Below are 23,224 nucleotides of genomic sequence, written 5' to 3'. Positions count from 1 at the left end.
GGGTTTTTAGTCAATTTTATTTGAATCTATCATATGTAATTGTGTTTCATAATTTTCTTTTTTCTCCTCTTTTCCTCTTTATTCTTAGGGTTTTCCTACTTTAGTGGATGGATGCCAGTAGTAAACACATGCTTCATAGCCCACACATTGACAAAAATAAATAAATAAAGGAGAATGGGTTTTATTATACATTTTCTCACATAACACTATTTACTAGAATAATTTTTTTTCCCTTTTTTTTTATTCTAATTTTTTTTTAATTTTAATTTTATCCTTCAATATTATATTTATTGAAAATTGAGCTTTATAATTTTTTTCAATTTATTTTTATGAAATTATCTCAAACTCATAACTCGAACTATAAGATTGATGAGTTAACTTGGTTTATTTGAGTTGGTTTTTTTTTAATTTTATCTTTCAACACCAAGTTGATTGAGAATTGAAATTTATAATTTGTTTCAATTTATTTTTTATTATGTTATCTCAATTTCATGATCTAAATCGTGAGTTTGACAAATTAATCCAGATTAACTCAAGTTATTTTTTAGGTCTTTTTTTAATCGATTTTTTTTGTTTTATTTTTCAATATTAGATTTATTGAAAATTGAATTTCATAATTTATTTTGATTTGTTTTTAATGAGTTGTCTTGTTCTTATAACTTGGTATACAAATTGACATGTTAACCGGAGTTGACCTGAATTGATCTAATATGTTATTGTCTCAATATTTATTAAGAAAATCTCATCATAAATATTTATCTTGAATCAAATTATATATATATTTTTTATCATCTAGATTATTTTTGAATTTTCTAAAATAATTAAGCCACATTATATCAATTCTTATATAGATTATTTTTTATATTATAAAAAAATATCATCAATGCTTAGATATTCTTTTATCTTAAAATAATTAAACTGATTCGTAACATAACGCCCACCAATAATCGGTTTGAAACACGACTCTTCGTATGAACAACATTTAAAATAATACAAAACGACGCGTCTTGTGAATGAAAAAAAGAAAAAAAAACAGCGTCGTTTTTTACCATTTACAGATTTGATTTTGCCTTCATCTTCTTCTATGTGTTTCAGTTCACCAACAAAATAACAAACAAAACACCTACTCCCCCTCCTCCTCCACCTTCTTCACTACTAATCCAAGCCCGTCTCCTTTTTATCTTTTCCCAAAAAAAAAAAGGCAGACTGTTAATTATTTTGTCATCAAAATTTAAAGAAAAGAAAAAGGTTTCGTCTGCGTTCATTTCTGCAATCTCTCTCTCTCTCTCTCTCTCTCTCTCTCTCTCTCTATATATATATATATATATATATATATATATATATTTAGATCTGTTAATTTTTGGTTGATTTGTGTGAATTTTAGGTGTCTTTTGTGATTGGGGAAACCGAGAGTGGAATATTAAACACGTGGTGGTAATTGGTTGGAGGAGGAGAAGGAAACAGGTCAAAAGTCAAATAGAAATGCCGGAGGAGGATTTGGTGGATATAAAGTTCAGGCTTTATGACGGGTCGGATATCGGACCGTTCCGGTACTCATCAACGTCTACTGTTGATATGCTTAAGCAGCGGATTGTTTCTGATTGGCCCAGAGGTTTTTTTGTTTTCACTTTCTCGCTATTTCTTTCGAAAAAGAAATTACTTGTTTTAATATTTATATATCTGATTTTTTTTTAGTTGAATTTACCTGATTTGGGAAGATTTATTTTATTCTAAAATTGGGTTAATTTGCTTTAGTTGGAAACTTTTAGGACCTTGTTTAGTACCCAGTGATTGAAATTCAAAGCGGGTGCTAATTTTCTTGGGTTTTTTTGCTAAGTCGTTGAAAAAGTGAGGATTCAAATAGTTTGATGTAAATGGTAGTTTTTACTTCACGATTAAAAAACGGGTAATCTATCTGTTGATGTTGTGAAAAGTTGGTGGTTTAGAGATGTTATTTATGTTGTGAGATTGTTGGTGTTTGAAGTTGTGGCTACCGTAATGGCATATTGATTTCGACTTTGAAGAGTAGGTTTTGTTTACGGGGTTTGTTTTTATGGCTGTTGTTGGAAATAAATCGTGGGAAGCTAGCCTGCTTTTGTTAGTATTTGGTTATGATTTGTATTACTGCTTGATTAAGGTGAGACTAAGTGGCGTGGACCGGTAACATATGATTGCTTTGCTATCTAAAACTGTTACAGTTGAAGAATATGTTGGGTAGTTTGAAGTTTTTGGATTCAGTCTGGGTTATGTGACCTAATAGTAAGGGCGGTGGGAGCATGTGCAGAATCAAGAAAGGTAATAGAATCCGCCTATAATATGCCAAGTCTTTGGGCATGGATGGTGGTGTTCTTTATGTGAACACTGGTCAGCCATGTCTTCTTCTTTTCCAGGCAAATGCTGAATTCCAAATTTAGAAATATTGACAGCTAAGCTAAGAAAGCTAAAGATCTCTTCTTTTTTGAAAAACCTGTCTACTTTCAGGGAAGGAATGTCTCCGAAGGTTTTTCTTTGTGCTGTTTTGGTTATGTTTTTTTCTGAACGATTTCTTTTTTTATTTTTAGGCAAAACAGTAACTCCCAAGGCAGTGAATGAAATCAAGCTGATAAGCTCTGGTAAAGTCTTGGATAACAACAAGACCGTGGGTCAATGTAGAACACCTTTTGGAGAAGCAGCCGGGGGAGTTATCATAATGCATGTTGTTGTACAGCCATCTCTAGCAAAAACCAAAACAGGTATTTTCTATTTTAAATCATCTGTCCTGCATCACAACCTTTTCCTTTGTTTTCTGAACTGATTTTTTTATTGGCTTGATGGTTATATATGGACCTCATGGAATTGAAATGACATGATTGAACATCTGATTTGGATTCTGACAGAAGCAGTGATTTTTAACTATAGCAATTTCCTGTTTTTGGTCAAAAATTTCATGTTTTGTACTCTGATGTGCACATGGTGATAACCGTTTTTATGCCTAGCTGGATTTTTCCTAGCCTTTAGTTACTTGATTTCAAGCTCGCTGTCAAAGATATTCTATTTATATCAATGAGGAAGATATAGAAATTCTACATGGTACCTGGACTTGACTTCATAGATCCTAAGTGGCGCATGTGTGCTTTCTCCTTGCATTTATAGCGTGTCTCCATATTTATCCTTGGAGGTCATCTGTATGAAGGATGAAGACCCAGATTTATAACCATCCAGACTCTACTATAATGGGCTGAAGTCAAAGTCAATTCATTCACCTGAGTTCCACCACTTTATTTCGTTCCGAGGAGTCAATCTAACAAATGGTGATACAATGCCCCATGGAAATACTGTTAATTTTAACTAGATGTTCCTAGTTTCTTGTTAGGGAAGTCTAAATTGGAAAAAAAAATTGTTTTTTTTTAAAAGCGTTTTTGAAATGCAAAAACAAACGGGTCTTAATCTAACTCTATCTTGTAAGCATTTCTCTGCCTTGGATATTGACTTGTGCCTACTCTCATGTTGCAGAACCCCATTGAAACTTAAAATTTCCTGTGGGGTAGTATCCTCTCAATTTAAATTTAGCAGCTCAGAGACCTTACAGCCTAGGCTATTTTTGAACATCTGTGTCGTAGTATACATTATTTTTAATTATACATTATTTTTACGCTTAGGCTATTTCATGGAGACTCGTGGAATCATTGCAGTAGTTCTCTTCAAGCTTGTTGCTCAAAAGCTTCTTATTTTAACAATTAATCGTTGTCTTTCTTTGTGCAGAAAAGAAGATTGATAAATCTCCGAAGAAAATCGTGTGCTCGTGTTCCATAATGTGAAGGCAAGGTACGTAGAAATCTCGGGAATTGCACCCATGGTACCAACACTTTAGGTACAGCAATTGTTTTCTTTGAACATCTGTGTCGCAGTATTCACGTGTAATTGTAAAAGTGTCCAGTTATGATGTGTTTCTTTCCGTTTTTTTTCTTGGTTTGTTCTTTGAAGACGAAGATTTGTACCAGTAATAGAAAGCTGTATACAACCATTGATGTAAAGACATGATCCGCAATCATATATCAAAGAGAAATACTTCTGTGTTAATGATGATGCAAATTAATAATTTGTGGGTGGATTTATAGTACTTACTACCCATAGCATTTTTTGCCCTGCAAGTTTGACGATTTTGCTGAAGTTAAAATTGCACTCATCCTAGATCACTGCAGCATCAAATGTAGGCAAATGTTATTATAGAGAGAATAATACACTCGATTAACCAGGTTACAGAAATACGGATTCTCAATAGGCGGACCTGACCAGGAACGATCATCTACAAAGAGGACAATCATGCGATAGAAAAATGGCGGAAACAAGAAAAGGGAGAACATCAACAATCAGAGAGGGATACAGGGACAAAAGCTCTAGATCTGCCGGAGAACTTTCTCAGCTGCTACTAATGTCTTGAATAACTTCATCAGTATGTGCCAGGCTTGTAAACCCCGCTTCGAATTGTGAAGGTGCAAAGACCTTCCCTCAGCATTCCTTGAAAAAATCTGGCAAACTTTGCTGTGTCACTTTTCTTTGCATCAGCGAAATTGTAAACAGGCCCCTCCGTGAAGAAAAACCCAAACATTCCACGTATATATCCACCGCAAATTGGATGCCCAGTTTTCTTGCCAGCATCAATAATGCCTTGAACAAGTTCACTGGTGATCTTATCCAGTGCGGCTTCAGAGTGTATATACCAGCGGTCAAAGCCAATGGATTCCCACTCAAGGTCCCAGCCTGATACACTGGCCCCGCAGGTGCAACCATCTCCATAATCTCCCTTCTCCCACCATATGCACCAACAGGCAGACCACCACCTCTGATCTTCCCTAGTGTTGTTAAATCAGGAGTTGTGCCAAAATACTCCTGGGTTCCGCTCAAACGGAATCTAGTCATAACTTCATCGAAAATCAGAAGAGCATTATTTTCTTTGGTTATCTTGCGATGGGCATTGAGAAATTCAGGTCTAGGGGGGGATGAAACCAGCATTTCCCACAAAAGGTTCAAGGATTACTACACAGATCTCTCCTTTGTTATTCTCAAAAAGATTTTCCATGGGAGCAATGTAGTTATAGGGGGCTGTTAGAGTCTCATAGGTTGCTGCTCTGGGGACACCAGGGGAGTCAGGGAGCCCCAGGGTTGCAGCACCACTACCTGACTTGACAAGGAATGGATCGGCATGGCCATGGTAACAGCCCTCGAACTAGATAATCTTCTCCCGTCCAGTGTAGGCGCGGGCCAGGCGAAGCACACCAATACATGCTTCTGTGCCTTAGTTAACAAACCGATCCATTTCTATGCTTAGAAACTGCTTCGATCACCATCTCTGCCAAAACATTCTCTAGAAGACATGGGGCACCAAAGCTGGTCCCTTTCTTCATTGTTTCAGCCAAGGCTGCAAGTACCTGCAAGTAAATGTCAGTCCGCAAGATTGAAAAATAAGACCAAAGGGTGCACTGTATTCCAGAGCCAATATCTAGTAGACTTCCATGAGAAACAACAGACAATGAAATGGTCCGTCTGCTATGAGTAAGTCTTTTCCATTGATTCAGGCAAGAGAATGAAAATCTTTTCTGGATAATTAAATAATGGCAATCTCCATTCCCCTTCATTCCTAGATTTCCAACAGAAGAAATGTCAGCTAACCCATGCTCTACTTTTAGAAATGGGCCACTTCTCTAATAAAAATGGAACATTAACAATCATTGAGTACCAAGATTCTCACAGAAAGACAAAATTTCAGAAACACTTGAAATGCAAATGGTGGAGAAGAAGAATAGAACCCCCATCATCTGCATAACCAATTATAGCAGGCACCTAAGAACCAACATAATCAATGTAGTCATTTCCATCAATATCCTTCATGTGAGAACCCTTGACAGAATCAAACACAATAGGTTGTCCACCAACAGATTTAAAAGCACGTGCAGGTGAATTCACACCCCCTGGCATCATTTCCTGCCCCAAAAACAATGACATCAGCCAACAATCAGAGAGCTCCAAAACACATTTCAAAATAAGATAACTTTCAGCTACAGCTCTACAAAATCAACAATTTGCTCTCTCAAATCAAACCCAAACCAGCAATAAACCAATTTCAACAACTTAACCAAATCCAAATCTAAGAAGACTCTTCCTATGTTCAAAAAAGCACAAACTTGGGACCTTAAGAAGTCAAAATAGGAAACTGGAGACCTCAAATTAACAAAACAATCAAAACCCATTATTAATAAAGGAAAAAAAATAAAAGGGTAGTGATTTATTTTTACCTTGGCAGCATTAAAAGCTTCTTCAGATTTTTTAAGAGTGAAACTCTTCTTCGTTTTCTCTTCTTCAACAGAGACAGCTATTATAATGCTGCAAAAGGACAACCCTGATGAAGAAGGATTTCTTGCCTGATATATCTTTCTTGTTGCGGAACATGAAAGTCCTAAACCAACACTATCACGTGTAATTATCGACGCCATTATTTTTTTTACACTGGTTTTTCGTGTTTAATTTTTTGGGATATTAACAGTCCGTGTCTGGTCAAAGATGATGATAAAAGATTTTGCAAGAGCATCTTTCACTTGTTGGAGCATTGGGAGATGCTATTTTAATTTTTAAAGAGTTAAATTATAAAATAATATTTTGAATAGTATAAATATAATTTTTATTATTATGAATATTTTAATAAAAAAATTATTTAAAAAATTAATTATATTAAGTGGAATAAATAAGTGTATTTTTTCAATAATTTTAATATTATTTTTTTTACATAATTATAATTAATTAGTTTTGGTTTTGGTTTTTGTAAGATACATGTAAAAATATTTTAACATTTTGTTTAGTTTTTTTATATGAAAAACAAGTAAAGAAATATTACTTTATTTTTTACTCTCCATTTAACACGTTGCTCTTAGGTTTATATACGGCTAAACTTCACATGATCCGGGTCGGGTCAGCGGCCTTTATTGAATTCAGCCTTCTTCAGTGCCAGGTTCACCATGGGTGATGTTAATTAAAGTCAAAGAAAGGTATTTTTATTGGAGTTATAGATAAATTATTTATTTATTTTTGATATTTTTGGTGAATTTCTATTTTTTTTATTTTTCTATACAAGTGTGTGTACTTTTATTTTTTTTATTTGAATATCTACATTTTAAGAAATTCATCAATTGAATGCTTCTGATTTTTATAGCCAAGAATGTCCACGTCACATAATTAAAAAAAAAAAAAAGTTGACACACTCAAATAAAAAACCCACACACCAAACACGTAATAATCTCTATTAATCACATGTCAACTCATCAAAAAATTGCATCAGTAGTTTAATAGTGTATTTATATTGAAATTAGTGTTTTGCATGTGCTTTATTAAATTAATTTAAAATTAAAAAAATTAAAAAACGTTTTTTAAACACTTTATATTTACATGGGAAGCAGCAAGTTTTGGTTAACAGAGAGAGTACGAGACCATTATGAGATTTGTGACGTGCAAAACAGTATACAACAGAGATCAGTGCTTGAGCAGCCAAAATCATTTATCCACCCACTTCTCCTCCTCATCCACCATAACAACACAAACATTCTCTGATCACAGCTTCAAATTCTGGCATCCATGATCGAATATTAACTACAATATACGAATATAAACCATATACAGAGAGGTCACCCCAGAAAAAATCAGAATCACATCTAATTGCTTCGTCCCAATTCAGTCTGCAAGACCCTGTACCGTATTCTAATTTCTAAACCTCTCAATCCCCCCCAAAAAATCCATCCAAAACACACAAGGGCCTCTGGGCAGTAAGTGTTTGACAAAAATCAGCAGTGTGCGCTATATAATATGCCAATGTAGCTTGTTATTGTTAGCTACGTGCTAGTTTTTGGTCCTGTATACTCTTCAATGGCATGATATGGAGGAGACTGACAAAGGGTACGAGAACGTATTGGCATATTCAAAGGTGAGAATGCCACCAGTTTCCAAAGGCTTTCCATCGTTTACAAGGCAGTCGTTGTAGCGAAGCCGCTTGAATATCTTGGGGTCGATGAGTCGAGCAGAGCTGAACCAGCCACATTTGAGGTGAACCCTGGAGATGTGACATCCAGTGGCACACATGTTCATGATCTGAACAGTGTAGGTAGGTATGCCACTAGAGAGAGGAGCTGTGGGTCCCTGACTTATCACAATATCAGCGCTTGTACACTTTTCTCCGATCCTGTTAGGTTCTTCCATTGCCAACGCTGTGTGGAGCAGATACAAACAAGGTAAAAGGCAAACTTTTTATTAAATTCCATGACAGTGAAAGCTATGCTTTTTTAAAAAAAATATAAAAAAAATGTAGCAACACGCTTGGCAGCCTCATTAAAACGTGATGTGAACTCAACCAACTGACCCACCAAAAGGGAATCGTGAAAAGACAAAAAATACTTTTTGGAGGCGAATCACAGGAATTATGTGAGAGAGGAACAGAGAAAATTAACTCATGATCCATCCTTTATTCAAAGTTCAATGCTTCCCTTCCCCGTGCACAAAAATTGAAAACTCAACCAGACCTTTTGGCCCAAAACAATTTGCTAAGGCACTGCTCACAAATTTTTAAGCAGAAAGGCTAAAAAGGGTTGACAGAACATAAAAGGGATTCTAAATCCCATCAAGAAGATACTTAGTGTTACTATTTACTACTACTACGACAGCCCAATTGTTGAAGAAGGGTGTCCGTAGTGTAGGGGACCACAATTTGCCAGCGGTGCACGTTAGCATGAAACATAGCTAGAAAACACGGACGTGCACCTCTGACAAGTATATCGTACGCTCATCTGAATAATGTGCCGACGGTGTTCCCTGCTGGCGAAATAAAAGGGTATAATGTTATCAGAGAGTGTCATAAACCATAAAAGACCCACATATACCGTCCCCCACGTCGTAATTAACACATTGTTTTGGCCCCCATTTATTTTATTTCGGAGATATAAAAAACCAAAATCCCATATTAAAAAGAAATTGCAAAATCCACCTGATGTTTATTTTCTTTTTCAAGAAGTAAAACCTAAAATAATTTTGCAAGAATTATGAGTCCTTACAGCGAACAAGCAGCTTGCGATGCAGGGCAGAGACACTGTAATTCCCTTCCTCGTGAAGAAACATGTGGCTCAAGCCCATGAATCCACCTTCATCTTTACCCGAACCTGGAAATTAATATTAAAAAATAGCGAGACAGAATAAAAAATAAAAATAATTAGAGGAATGAAAACAGATGACGAGATGGATCAGGTATCTTGGATTTTATAAGAAAAATAAAATAATGAAGACAAAAACAAAAGGTTATTAAAACCAAAACCCACCACTTCAATGATAAATAAATAAATAAATAATCACTTTAATCCATCAAGATAAATAAAAATCCAGGGACAAACCTGAGAGAAATGAAGACGTGGATATCAGTATAGCCAGCAAGATGACCATCACCAAAACGACGCCAATTATCTTCGAAACCACCGTCCTCATCGTCGAAGAAGAAAAACTCATTGACACTCTCTCAAACTCAACTCAAAAGCTTCTCTTCTTGAAACTGTCAAAAGGAAAGGCGTCTCCAAGAAGTCAAAGACGAAGAGACTGACTGATGATGATAGAACAACTCGAAAATGAGTAAGAACAAAACGACGGAGTCTGACTCGGGGAGAGCTTTGGTTTTTGATAAGATGTTCACTCACTCTCTCTCAAAAATCTGCAAGAAATAACGAGAGAGGTATCATGTAGTTGGAGACATATCACATCAAGGAACGACCGTCAGATTATAAGAGAAACAAATGGTTCAGATTTGACTTTCAAAACACAGAAAAGAAACAGCTACGAGCCTACGACTACTTTCCCTGCCTATAAATTAAAACATCTTAGGTACACGAGGGGAGAAAGATTTCTTAAATGTTTGGAAGGCTGTTCAAAAGCATTTTTTATTTAAAAATATATAAAAAATAATTTTTAAATTTCTTTTAATAACATATTAAAATCATTAAAAAAAATATCAATTTAATACTTTTTAAATTAAATATATTATTAAAACGGGCTCAAATACAATTAAAAACTCACTCCCAAGCATGCACTGGAAGCCAGGACTACGGAGATTTGGATCAGACCTGTAAGCAAAAGAAAGCGAGCATGAAAAATGAAAAACAAAATAGGCAGAGTTTTCAACAGAGGAAGTTGTCGAGGGAAGATAAAGATTAAAAAAAAAAAAAGGTGCTGCTGCAGACTGCGGAATTTACTACGCTATAACGGTGTAGACAAAAAGCAGAGACAGAGAGAAGAGGATGATGTTGGAGCCAGAAATGACCAAAAACATCAGCATCTTCCTCTGAACACTGCATTTATAACTCGTACCCTTCAAGCTAAAAAAACCGTATTCAAATAGATACGTACATCCATACAACGTGAGTGTATGTGTGGGTGTATGGTATACGTCCGGAAGTTGCAGAGAAGAGTTCACTGATTCTTCCTTCCGTATCCACCTCAGAGAGAGAGAGATGCAGAACAATCAACACCGAAACGCGTGCGTTTTGTTTGGTTACAGATTGAGAGAAAGAGATTAGGGAAAAACCAGATACCTGGGTTTTCTAAACTGGGCAGTTGACGTTATTCTTCTTGCGCTTGAGGCTTGAGACCTGGGTTTTGTATTTTTGCGGGTATTCTTTGATGGTGACTAGGTGCAGCTTGTGAGATAAAATGCTCGGAGGGGGGGTTCCACCATACTAGCATTCTTTCTTGTCATGCATCGAACCCGATGGTTCTAGGCTTTGCCCCTCTGAGCTCGTGACTTCTACTTTCTTTCTTTCTTTTTATTCGAAAAGCATGACAATGAAGAGGCAAAAATAAATGCAAGAAATGGTTAGAAAAGGCTTCGAGGAGAAGAATTTCTTTTAAGATCATGATAAAGATAGGAGAGGGAGGAGTTACATGGAAAATGATTGAGCATTCCATATATAAAGGAGGAGGTGACATAAAATAAATATTTTTTAAAAAAACAACTAACTAAAATAAATCGGCCCTTCTCACTTTTTTTTTAATTTACCAATACAATTACAGTGTAATAATTATTATCCTTCTCATTAAAATGTTTTTATACTAGAGTTATTTTAGTATTTTTATAATGTGTATTAGTTATTATTGATTTGTTTTGGGGTATTTTATCTATTTAATATTTTAATAAATAGTAAAATAACACAAATATGAAAATACTCCCGAGAGAAAAATAAATAAATGTGGTCTTGAGTAGGAGTATTTAAATATTTTTATTTTTTCATACACAATATAATCAGATGCACTCTTTGATGCAAGACATTGAATTTATTATAATGGAGTATCTTGATCTTTTAGCCTCGATTTTTCTTATTGATCGTAAGTTTAGTGGATAGTATTAACATGATTTATCATTTAAATAATAATTTCACATTTAAAAAGTTATAAGAGCGTGCGGAGCACACGCCAACGCGTTGAAGCAGTCGTACATTTTAGGCAGGATAATGGTTCCCGGCGATTAAAAATAGACTTCCACCATCTAAATTTATTCTGTCATCTCCTCTTTTATTATAGACGGCATGTATTCTTCAAATGTGATCAGTGTATTGCTAGTGACCTTTTTTTTTCTTTTTTCATATCTCGCTTTTACTCTGATAAATACATTACGGTTCTCATTGTTATTGTTATTTCAGATCTAAACCTTTTAGTTTTGATTATTATTTTTTATTTTTTTTTATTTATTGAAGTTTTATTTGTTTTTAATTTAGCTCGTAGTGTTTAATTTTTATTTATAAAGCGTTTCGATTCAGTCTTTCTACTTTTAATTTTTTTTTATCAAAGTTCTTATAACTTTTAATTTTATTCTTCAAATCAAGTTTATATTTTTTATTTTTTTTCAACAATATATAAGAATTGAAGAATATTTAAAAGATTAGAAGTTATATTTGGTTCGATAGTTAAAAAAATAGTGGTGGTGTTAATTGGTTTAAGTATTAATAAAATGGAATTATAAGTGATAATTAGTTGATATTTTCAGTGATGAAATTGATTAAAAGTCAGTCATGCAATCGAATTGAGAATGATTGGTTGAATAATGATTACTTATATTGGAAAAAAAAAGATATTTGAAAGTTGATAATGTAAAGATTCTATAATGTTTTCAACATATGAAATGATGTAGGGAGCAATTGTGGATTGTAAGAAAAAAAAATTGTTGAGAATTTTATTTATAATAGCTGTAAATTTTTTAACTTTAGAAGCTTATAATTTTTGGGCCTTTTGGATCTTAATCAATTTAATTATATACTTATATTATTTTATCCCTAGTAAAATTGTATCCTCGATTAGTCCCAGCTGCATCAAGATTAAATCTTTTTCTAGCACATGATTCATATATACATTCATAAAAAAAATCTTTTATAATAGCTTTTAATACCAAAAACCTTGGATGGTAACGTAGAAAGAATGAGAAAATATCCATTGATAAATGAAGCACAAAGGACACACACAGAGTAAGCTCAAGAGATGGTGGCTAGAGGAAGGTGCTGAGTGGGAAGCTTGGAGCCTTGGTGATGATGGTCCAAAAAAAGGTTTGAAATCATTTAAATAATCATTGCATTCAATGTGTGTTTGTTTTATGGGTTTTTATTTTTATTTTTATTTTTTTGGGGATGTCAATGAGTCGTCTTCTTCGTCTTGGTGATTGAATTTTAATTTTAATATTGAGATCATTGGTTTCGATTTTAATTTATAATGGAATCCTCTCTCAAACCTCATTTTTATATGGGTCGAATAATAGTATTTTAGACTCATTTTCTAAACGTAACTAGTTAGTTTGCCTAAACGATGCCACGTGATAGTTTTCAAAATTTTATTTTATTTTATTTATATGAAAATTAAAATAAATATTTGTAAGGAATATAATGAGTTAAATTCTGGAAAAAATATATATTTGTTGGGAATATTTTTTTCTTATTCATATTTCTTGACATAAAGATTTTATTATTGTTTTTAGCAAGTTTTTTCAATAAAAACTAAAGGAAATTAAAATAAGTAGCTTAACTAGTAATAGCCCCCTGACCCTTTTATTTGTAATAAAAAAATTACGAAAAGAAAACATGAAAGCATTTAGAGAAAAAGCATTTAGAGAATGTTTGAAAATATAATTGTTGGTGTTTTAAAAATATTTTTTATTTAGAAATATATTAAAATAATATATATTTTTTTAATTTTTAAAAGTTATTTTTACATTAACATATTAAAATAATATAAAAATAACAAATAAATATTAATTTAAAATAAAAAATTTATTTAAAAATATAATTTTAAAATACAAAAACAAATAAGTAATACTATATAGGCCTCCAATCAATCAAGTATCTCGGGTATTTATCCCGTTATAATTAATTTTTAAAATATTTTTATTTAAAAATATATTAAAATAAATTTTTTTAGTTTTTATAATTTTTTTTTACTTTAATTCAAAAACACCTAAAATAAATTAATTTAAAACAAAAAAAAATCTGATTAAAAAAAAAAATCCTAGAACAACAACCACCCCAGCCCCCGAACAGGACCTAAGTTAACTTTATGCGGCCCATCCTGGGTTTTAAAGAAGAATTGGGCCACATCAGAGATGTGGTTTGAACACAAGCTTTGGGTCTCCAATTCATCCCTTAGCCCATTAGTTTTTGAGCGGATGTAAATCCCCCACCATTGGGGAGTAACATGTAAAATGCAAAATCAAAGTCAATTATCTCATCTTTTTAAAAAAAATTGACAATTTGTGAAAAATATTTTTAATAGCCAGTGACTTTAATCAATGATGCTAACAGGCACCAAAATACCGAGATGCATGCAATAGATATGACAATTTTCTACTGTTATGATTACCCAAACTCAAATAACAGGGAGATGCATGCAGGATTTATATACAGAATTTACAAAAATGTGCCTACAGCTCAAGGTGTGGGATCTCTATACAATCATAAATGGAGCTCTTCTCCTCCCCGTTTTCCTCCGCACAAATAGTAGGAAATGTGCCCGAACCAAATCTGGTAGCCAGCACTAATACCACCGTATGATCAAGCAGCCCGAGCTGAATTGCCGAAAAGAGAAAACAGGATACCAGGAGAAAGTGCAAAGATAAGGGATTAGTGAAGAAAAAACATGTACCCAGCTCCTATGTTAGCGAATCTCGAAAGCTACATCAGCTTAAGGTCATGATGAAAACCAGACACTAAAGAGGAAGATTACAATCTGCACAAGATAACTAGTGGAAGAGATTGATACCAAGTGCTCTCAAGCATAGTCCTTTGAGATGAGATTTCATCTTTTCTCCAACAGCCTGACCTTGTCGAGCAACTCCTGAATAGTATTTGATGCATCCTGCAAGGATACACTTCAAAAGTCATCCAACTATGACAAATAAGAGAAGAAAAAAACAAATTAAAAAGCACAGGCAACGAATTCTCCCCAATGGTGACAAGGGGGAGGGATAATGCAAAAAACCTTTAGCTTCTTTCTCAAACTCTCCTCCTCCTGGTCTCGTCGGTCCCTCTCCTCTGAGAATATATCAATCAGACTTTCCTGTTCCTTGTTCAATTCTTCAAGTTTTTGCTGTGCTTCCTGCAACTGAAGAAGCAGAAAGGGAATTAACGTTTCAGGAGATCTCAAATTCAACAAGCCATGTGGCAAACAATAGCACCTAAAGCATACAATTGGAATCCTATATTCCCGATATCCCATCCAACACATTAACTAATGGCAAGTGGAGATTTTGTATACCTGTATATCAAGTGATTTACACTTCTCACACTGAAAACCACTCATGTACTTCCCTCGAGTCTCTCCTTCCAGTTTCTGTAATCTGCAAACCAAGGAAGGCGTTAAATAAAATAGAAGGAAGCATAGTTCTTAAAAGATCAGAGGGAGAGAAAATCAACCTTTCTTTTAGCTCACGATTCTCTTGTTTCAAATGAGCAAGGACATGCATATCAGATTCCGGAAGGGCATGATCCCTCTTATCAACATCACCCACCTGTCAATTAAACAGCCTGGATATGATTTCTGTAACTCCAACACAAAGAAAGGATGGCAAACCTAAATCAATCTTAACATTTACTAAAAATGAATGATAAGGAAATAAAATTGCTTGACAACATGAAGCACTTGACAGTTGACCAAGCCTTTCTGTTAATTATAATCAGATGTGCCCTAAGATTTAAAGTAGAAAAATCTTTGACAGCTATCATTAACATGGTCTGCTTCTTTTGCAATAGTTCTTGAAGCAGCTCAATGTAGATCTTTTAATGACCGGGGAGTCTCTGTTCAACTTCAGACAAGGAACTTGTCAAAGGAGCTTTCTATCTCTAAAACTACCATCTGGGTTATTACCAGGGATAGGATCCCACATCACAAAAGAGACATAAAAAGGATAGCATTGGAAAACATCACCTGCTAAAAGCACACATCACAAAACAGAGATAAAAAGGATAGCATTGGGAAACATCATCAACTAAAAGCACGTTTTCACAAGTGTGGCCCGTAAATTGGCATAGAATTTATAAAAAAATAATGCAAGAGAAGCGACCTTTGGTTGGGATCTTGTGCCTATTTGAACAGTTGCCTCTCCAGACATGCAATCTTGTTGAGATCCAGAATCTTCCAAGTATGAAGACAACCTCGTTTTAGGCAACCCATTTTTTTCAAAAGACTTGTTAGTAGGAGTGGTCTCTTGAGCGCTCCCATTTGCTTCTCTCATAGGAAGAGCAACACGCTCATCATCTTCACTACTCTCATCTTGAGCAGGAGGTGAAGGTCCTGAAGATAGAGTGTTTTTTCCCAATTTGGTTGGGGTCTTTGTTCTAATATTCCCTTTATTGAAGGCATTTCCATTAACATACCCACGGTTAGAATGTGAGGGGGATATCTTACTGCTCAAAGAAGTATACTTCTTTTTAGATTGAGAAGATGTGGGTGGTAGATCGTCAGGAGAATTCTCTTCATTTGGAAAGACAACTTTGTGTGAGATCAGTAAGGGGGTAATAAGAAAGCTTTCAAAACTATTATACAATAGAAGAAGGCAATGCCTGATGCAAAACACCATATACTTGGAAACATTAAAACATCCCAAAATATACCTCTATCTGACTCATTTATCAGTTTCTTATTTCGCCTTGGAGCATAACCAATTTTGTGGCAGTAAGTGCACCTAAGAAAGTTGTGCACAGCTATTAGTAGGATTTAAACCTCACATATCCTGAAGAGCAATTGATAACAATCAGTTAGAAACATGAACAACAAACCAGTAATGCTTTTGCATTTGTACTAATCGAGCTTCAAGTCTTGCAAGAACTGTTGTGCGTTCAAATCCTTGCTTATCATGAGCTGGTTCAATAAAATTAGCTTCCAACACACCTGTCAGCAGAGATAGAATCATTAATGTTTACAAAGTATTAGAAATGGATAGTTGGGGGAATGGAATGCAAAAATTTACCAATAACTCCACGTCCATCACTTCCTGCTGCATTCCAAAGCCTCCAAAATGGCTATAAAACAGACAGTGCTTTGTTAAGAACAATTGCAATCAATTAACTTTGTTTGGCGTACTCAAATTACAGCAACTCAATGCTTTGGGAATCAAATGTTTGTTGATAATTCAGATGGATTCTTTTACGTACATCTGCACATTAACATATTAAATACTTCCCATCTGCATGCTTTAAAGGACATGATAATTTGAAAAGAGAAAATATTTAAAATGCATCATCAACAAATTTACGAGTGAAACATTAAAAAATTGGGGTTGGCAATTTTTGCAGGATGCAAAAATAAAAAAATGTCAAATCCAATGATATGTGCAATTCATTTTCCCCCAATTACTCATTACCCCAAAGTATTTACGCCCACTTCCAACTTTTACATGATTTTTCAGACCAAAATGCAATATAAGTTCATACACTTTGTTAATTCCTCTAGCTTTTGCCATGGAACATTAATGAATCTACTCATGGTTCAAACACACTTGTCTGTTCACGGTTCATTCACAAAATGAGAAATGGGGCACGTTGGGAACTTTTTGCTGACCATATTTCTAACCATACTCATCCATTCTGGAGAATACACAAGCGCACAAAAGTTCAAACAAAGAAAAAGGGCCAAGAACCAAATATAAATGGACATAATAATTAAAAAAAAAACACATCATCATGCATTCAGTATCACAGCATCACAGCATCACTGAGTTTTACAACAAAAAAGAAAAGAAAAGAAAATCAATGATAATTTCTCTGAAAGCAAAACAAACCTTGATTAGTCGATTTTTGTGGTAAACATTGAACCCTTGAACATCGATGTGATGCTTTGCATCCTTCACAAAGCCAATGGTGACGACAGCAGTCATCTGCTGACAATAGATGCGAGCAATCAGTAACAGAATAAGCAAAGAAGAGAATTATCCAACCAAGTTTTGTATTACATTTGTGTCTTTCGGAACACTGTCAGCAGCAGGTTGTGGCCGGTACGTTATCTCTTGAGATAGCATCATATCATTCACTATATTGTGGTGCTCAACATCTTTTCCACGGAGAATGATTCGAAAGCTGGGAGGCAGTCTGAGATAGAGAATTGATGTATAATTCTGGAGGTTGACATGGAAGTAGATAAGCACCAACCAATCAGTTATTAAACGAGAGATCAAGGATGTTTAAAACAGCCAAAGAAATAAGCCTGTCTAATTGAACAGAACAAATTAGTCAAGCCATATTAATTTCCACAAATTTAAGCAGGTCACAAATGGAGTTATTCGGATTAATCCCCACGTTATATCAACCTGTTCCCTACATGCCACTATAGGAATTTTCAAACAAAATGGTTTCAGCCAAAAAAAGTCTTTTTCAAGCATTTAACAATTTCATGTCAAGTTTCTCAAGACTTGGATAATATATCTTGATTATATTAAAAGGTAAAAAAATTGAAAATTTCTTGCTAGTTGAATTTCATAATCATTATGCTTTATTAAATTCCCCAAGTTACAATGAAGATCCAACGTGTTGCACTCAAAGAAAACTAGTTCTATTAAAGTAGAAAATGTAGAAAAGGTACAAAATAATGAAGCATAGAAATAATGGTGTGGAGAGATTAGCTAAATCATTCTATTAAAGTTGAAAATGTGGATTACAGAATCAAAATTTGATCAGCCAGATAAAGCACAGATAATCAACCAGATATGAATTGTTAAGGAAATCAAAATTCTGATTAGAGAACAAAAATTCATCATTTGAATAAGAGCAACAGTATAGAGGGATTAGCTACCCTTAATGAATGCCTATAAGTAAGGAAGTGCCTGGAGTTGGGAAACTCTTTTGCCATTTGTATATGCTTCTCATCTCGATTGACGCCTCTTAGTTGGATATCCTGTCAGATTATACACCACATAAAAATACTCTCCAAAAGATCAGTTTCAAAATCTTATTTGGAATGAGATTAGACATTGAAGACATACATGAGGATCAGAGTCAAAATCAAGTTCCAACATTCCCTGGTCATCCTCCCAAAGATTGTATATAATTATGCGTGTCCCATGATCTGACATAAGCTTAAACTATAAAGTACAAAAACACGAAGTTAACAAAAAAAAAAAAAACAAGAAGAAGTTTACAGCAAAAAAAAATGACTAAAACAAGTGATAAGGTTATATAAAAAAAAAGAGAGAGAGAGAATCACGCTTGGATAAAAGAGCAGCAAAATGATATGCATGAACTAGATAGACAATACAATGATAATTCTGAAAACTAGACCATCAAAGAGAAATAATGGAAACCAAACACAGAAGACAAGAGAAGAGCATGTACACAGGTGTATTATTATTTTTCTTTGTTTTACACTTCTTCAACAGTAAATACCTGACGAAGAAGGTCTGCCTCACTGGAAAATGGAGACCAATGAACTATTGTCTCCACATTTCTATTCCAATCACCAGTAGAAGACCGTACCATCCTGCTCCATTCCCGTCCCTTTCTTTCATAGTCAAGCTTCATAAAATTCAAAAAACAACAAAGTTTAGATGTGTATGACTTCATTGAAGGTTTTTAATTATTAATCTCCAGGAAACCATGATTCACACTCCATAGTTAACACATAAAACTATCAGAAACATAAATGGTGAAAAATTGGAGTTAAAACAGTGACTAAGGTGTATCGATAACATGTAATCAAGACTGAACAGTTGCGTGTTGCCACCAAAATAGTAACAGAGGAGCTGAGAACCCAAATTTGGGCATTCCTCTTAACAAGATCCTTCTGTCTAAATTTCAATCATATGCTAGTATAACCTAATGCCAGCAACTCCAAATGGCCACTGTATGCAATACAGATAAGTTCACCATGCATCATGCATGCCACACCGCAGAGCACACAGATAAAAAAAAAAGGAGCAAAACCACCAACATAGTGAAGGCCCGAAGTTCATTCAGAAAAAGAAAAAAGAAAAAATTCCCAATGATAACCAAAACCTAAAACCACTGTAAGAAAATGAGAGGTTTTCCTAAATGCAACTCTAAACACAATTAGGAACGGTGTAAAGAGGAGAGATCCTAGAAAACCAAAATCTTACTCTATAGGAAGAAATTGCATAGTTTTTACTAGACTGTACGACACTTGATCTAAAATAGCTAACTCAACTAGAAAAAAAATTAACACCAAATACTGTAACTGATCAATTTTGAGAACTATACAGAATAGCATGCAATATTGTGAAGTTGAAGTCATTGGAAACTGTGGCACCAAGAGAGGACAGCAAAGATATTAATCATCCTAAAGATATCCAGAGTTTGCTGCTACATAATACAGATAAGATGGCATGTTTAATATGTGTGTGTGGGTGTTCAATGAATTAGAACGTTCAATTTATTACCATGGGCACCACAATATCTTCTTTCCCTGTGCTCCTCAAAAAAGTGTATGATAGCAATCCAATGCTCTGTGTAGGACTAAAACCAAACAGAAAAAACTGTCAACATTCACCATCCACAAGAAAAAAAACACAATGCCAACAACATGATTATAAGAAAAAAAAGAGCTCGAACAATTTGCCATCTTTTCCCTGACAACGTGAAAACACAATGACATCTGCTCCAAGCCTCATGGTACTTGTCTTAAACCCATTGCCATCTGGATAACAAAATACACATGGATTTAAGAAACTACAACCAGAAAAATAAAATGGATGCATCTTTCCCAAGAGACTATGATTTACATTGTCCAATGGTGTTAGCCACTTTGCTTTTTGCGGAATAACCCAAAGACATGCATTGTCGCAGTTTATCTGGATCCATTCCACCACCGTTATCTGTAACAAAGAAAAAGCACCGCAAAAGATACCACATATTAAGAATATAATAGCATCATCAAGAAAAAAACTCTCATGGGAAGAAAACATGACATGAAGCAGAGAATATAATATGAAGCTGAAAAAATCTCAGGCATCTAAGATTAAAAAAAGAAGAAGCACAACTGACACAACACACAATGACAAACAAAACATCATCAAAGCATCCTGTTTATGACTAGAAAAATTAAGATTGAGGAAAACAAGCCCTTTCCATAACAAATGAAGTAAAACAACTTGCATATACTTCGAAATTGCCCAATATCACCAGTGATCCATTAAACTTCAAGTCAGAACTAAACCCAACAAGGATAAACACCAGCTAAGCAAAAATAAGCACATACCTTCAATCAAAAGCATTCTGCTCTGATCCTTCTTACTTTCAACCATATCTACGTTAACAAACCGGGCTCCATTGCCAAACTAACACGAAAACAAATAAACCATCAAAACTCAAAAGTTGCAAGTTTCACAACACAAAAGTAACCAGTACAAAAAACTAACCTCATCCAATGCATTGTCCAAAAGTTCCGCGAAAGCTGCAAAAAGGAGAAGAACAAACAATTTTTTTATGAAATCACAGTAAACCAAAACAAAATGATCAGTCCCACATTTGTAATCATCAATGTAGAAAAGAAAGGAATCAAGTTTACCTCCGAGCGCCCATTTATGACTAGTTGCATTAGAATGCAGAAATTTTGGATGAACCCGAACATGATCCATTCCACCTGCAAATTATATATATGTAAAAAGAAGCCTTTACAATGCCCATTGCAATTAACAATAAATAAAAAACTGACTCAACTAATCAAATTAACAATAATAAGTGCAAATGTATCTTGCAGAACAAAATTAAAAAAATTACCAAAAGATGAATCCCAATTAGCTCGAGGAGCACCCTCATAATCACCAGCTTTCCAGAACTGCTTACTACTTTGACCAGTCAAACTCACTCTCCTACTCTCCGTCGACTCCACCGCCATCATCCTCGCTTCAGAGGGCGTCTCCGACTCCGGCGGCGGCGTAATTGGAGCGAGAAACCCCAACGGCAACACAACACCTAAATCCTCAAAATTCCTCTTCCTCTTCCTCCTCTTCTTCTTCTCAGTACCTCCATTAACACTACTAGAACCCCTCGGTCTCTTAGAGATGACACTGTTTCCATCCATCTCGGATTCCGACTCACTCCCGCTACCGCTGCTACTTTCACTGCTGCTACTGAGTTCGATTACCGCGGGAGGAACGCCGGAAACGGCGGCGTTTCGTCGATTAGGTAACGGCTCAAGAATCTCACGCTTTACATTGCCACCCATGATGCTTAAAAACCAAAAGGAATGAGAAAAATTGAAGGAGATTTTTTTCGCCTTTGACTTTGGCTTTGCATGTGGCTTTGACAAAAAGGAGTTTCGAGTTTTTTTGCGTTTGGAGAGTGGATGGAACGGAGATGTCCGTTAAATGCAGCGAGCGTGTGGCCTGCCTGCCTGCCTGCCTGTCTGTCTGTCTTTGTTACTTTTACAAGACAGGGCCTTGATATGTCAGCCTCGCGTGGTGATTCTTTTTCCTTTCGGTCCAATCGAAAATTAATATGTCCACCGAACACACTTCTGTGAGATAGCATTTACTGACTTATAGATTTATTTAAGAGGTCATTTATTTAAGCATCATTGATTGATCGATTAATGTGGTCTTTGTCTTGACTTTAGCATTTCAAGGAATGTTGTCGACATGATCTCAATTAAAATTAAATATCTTTATAAATATATCTAAATATCTATATATTAAATATATTATAATTTAGATATTTATGTCATTATTTATATTAAATTTCTTATATATTTCTTTAAAGTATTTTTGTAATATTCCATATCGGCGAGTGAGGAAATGGTAGGTGGCTTTATTAAAAGTACTGGTTGTCAACTTGTCATACATGTTTTAGAGCGTAGATTTAAAAATGAGCTCGCATTACCAAGAACAAAATTATAAAAATAATAAAATCAAAACAAATAATATATGACAGCTTGGCTGAACTATTACAATTTATCTTAAAAAAAAGTTATATAAACATGTTACTCTAATAGCATACGAGAGGCTCATCTTTCTAGAGTTGGTATCTCTAAACTTTATATCTCTAGATAATTCACAACATAAATTTTATATAAGATTTAAATAAAATTTAAAAAATATTTAAAACTAAAAAATAATATTTATTATCTTTATTATTTGTGCAAACAGTATACTAATATAAACATCAGGCGGCCAACCAAGTTCTTCTAGTTTAATTTTATCAATCCATTAAAAAACCCTATCTCTTTCTTGCGGATTTTTTTATCCTCATCAAATAACATGGTCATTAAGTAATAAGTAAATTAAAATATATTATAATGGCCTCAACTCTCATGGAAAATAACTTTTTTTTAATAGAAGTGAGGTTTTTTTTATAAAAAATTGTGTTGATTTTTAAAAGAAATAAGAAATATCTAGGAATTTGATAACTGAAAAAAGTCAAAGCAATTACCCATAATATAAATAAAAACAAAACATTATAAATCGAGCATCTTATACTTATTCCCATGCAGGTGATTTAATTTAATTAAAAAATAATGTTATATTGATTTTTTCGAGATCTGGTGGGCTTACATGGGTTTACATAGTTTTTCTGTCTTTTTTTCTAATTGAATTTTTTTTTATTTCACCCTTGTACACTAGATTTGTTGGAGATTGAGTTTCACAATTGTTTTTATTTGTTTTCTGCTAGGTTATCCTAATTTCATAAATCAAGTTGCAAGTTTGACATGCTAACTTGGAATAACTCGAATCATTTTTTTTATCCTCTTC

General features: G+C 34.3%; 3 protein-coding genes and 1 pseudogene across 5 annotated transcripts; 1 reads left to right on the top strand and 3 right to left on the bottom strand.

Moving 5' to 3' along the window:
• Positions 1-1,050: 1,050 nt before the first annotated feature.
• Positions 1,051-4,622, top strand: LOC133678837 (membrane-anchored ubiquitin-fold protein 3). 2 transcript variants are annotated; one of them, XM_062101354.1, is made up of 5 exons: positions 1,051-1,248; positions 1,385-1,612; positions 2,562-2,732; positions 3,742-3,804; positions 4,236-4,622. In XM_062101354.1, exons 2-4 carry the CDS (start codon positions 1,483-1,485, stop codon positions 3,795-3,797), a joined length of 357 nt encoding a protein of 118 aa, XP_061957338.1. In that variant the 5' UTR covers positions 1,051-1,248; positions 1,385-1,482; the 3' UTR covers positions 3,798-3,804; positions 4,236-4,622. The 2 variants fall into 2 exon arrangements, with proteins under 2 accessions (XP_061957338.1, XP_061957337.1); XM_062101353.1 differs by lacking the exon at positions 4,236-4,622 and having other exon boundaries at positions 1,055-1,248; positions 3,742-4,059.
• Positions 4,177-6,558, bottom strand: LOC133678838 (glutamate-1-semialdehyde 2,1-aminomutase, chloroplastic-like; annotated as a pseudogene).
• Positions 6,559-7,431: 873 nt separating this feature from the next.
• LOC133677923 (protein TAPETUM DETERMINANT 1-like) lies at positions 7,432-9,779 on the bottom strand. The gene is made up of 3 exons (XM_062100063.1): positions 9,402-9,779; positions 9,069-9,173; positions 7,432-8,228 (listed from the first exon to the last, which is right to left on the bottom strand). Exons 1-3 carry the CDS (start codon positions 9,511-9,513, stop codon positions 7,888-7,890), a joined length of 558 nt encoding a protein of 185 aa, XP_061956047.1. The 5' UTR covers positions 9,514-9,779; the 3' UTR covers positions 7,432-7,887.
• Positions 9,780-13,865: 4,086 nt separating this feature from the next.
• Positions 13,866-21,896, bottom strand: LOC133678742 (protein MICRORCHIDIA 7-like). Of its 2 annotated transcripts, none has more exons than XM_062101224.1 (20): positions 21,255-21,896; positions 21,043-21,117; positions 20,894-20,928; positions 20,734-20,812; positions 20,258-20,350; positions 20,088-20,172; positions 19,916-19,991; positions 18,906-19,034; positions 18,506-18,604; positions 18,316-18,417; positions 17,480-17,641; positions 17,309-17,407; positions 16,499-16,550; positions 16,308-16,419; positions 16,143-16,213; positions 15,593-16,002; positions 14,946-15,040; positions 14,788-14,869; positions 14,512-14,634; positions 13,866-14,388 (listed from the first exon to the last, which is right to left on the bottom strand). In XM_062101224.1, the coding sequence occupies exons 1-20, from the start codon at positions 21,700-21,702 to the stop codon at positions 14,329-14,331; spliced, it is 2,487 nt and encodes an 828-aa protein (XP_061957208.1). In that variant the 5' UTR covers positions 21,703-21,896; the 3' UTR covers positions 13,866-14,328. The 2 variants fall into 2 exon arrangements, with proteins under 2 accessions (XP_061957208.1, XP_061957209.1); XM_062101225.1 differs by having other exon boundaries at positions 17,309-17,404; positions 21,255-21,895.
• Positions 21,897-23,224: the final 1,328 nt, after the last annotated feature.

This window comes from Populus nigra, chromosome 18, assembly GCF_951802175.1.
Source record: "Populus nigra chromosome 18, ddPopNigr1.1, whole genome shotgun sequence".
Lineage (NCBI taxonomy): Eukaryota > Viridiplantae > Streptophyta > Magnoliopsida > Malpighiales > Salicaceae > Populus > Populus nigra.
The sequence above is the reverse complement of the archived record's forward strand: the minus strand, read 5'-3'. Positions and strand labels throughout refer to the sequence as shown.

Excerpts from the sequence above, each read along its gene's own strand:
- LOC133678837 (XM_062101354.1), top strand. The coding sequence starts at position 1,483 with ATGCCGGAGGAGGATTTGGTGGATATAAAGTTCAGGCTTTATGACGGG. Across the intron at positions 1,613-2,561 it reads TGTTTCTGATTGGCCCAGAG|GCAAAACAGTAACTCCCAAG; the intron begins GTTTTTTTGTTT and ends TTTTATTTTTAG. Across the intron at positions 2,733-3,741 it reads TCTAGCAAAAACCAAAACAG|AAAAGAAGATTGATAAATCT; the intron begins GTATTTTCTATT and ends TTCTTTGTGCAG.
- LOC133677923 (XM_062100063.1), bottom strand. The coding sequence starts at position 9,513 with ATGAGTTTTTCTTCTTCGACGATGAGGACGGTGGTTTCGAAGATAATT. Across the intron at positions 9,174-9,401 it reads CACGTCTTCATTTCTCTCAG|GTTCGGGTAAAGATGAAGGT; the intron begins GTTTGTCCCTGG and ends ATTAATTTCCAG. Across the intron at positions 8,229-9,068 it reads TCGCAAGCTGCTTGTTCGCT|CGTTGGCAATGGAAGAACCT; the intron begins GTAAGGACTCAT and ends TGCTCCACACAG.
- LOC133678742 (XM_062101224.1), bottom strand. The coding sequence starts at position 21,702 with ATGGGTGGCAATGTAAAGCGTGAGATTCTTGAGCCGTTACCTAATCGA. Across the intron at positions 20,929-21,042 it reads TCATAAATGGGCGCTCGGAG|CTTTCGCGGAACTTTTGGAC; the intron begins GTAAACTTGATT and ends TCCTTTTTGCAG. Across the intron at positions 20,173-20,257 it reads GGCTAACACCATTGGACAAT|ATGGCAATGGGTTTAAGACA; the intron begins GTAAATCATAGT and ends TTTGTTATCCAG.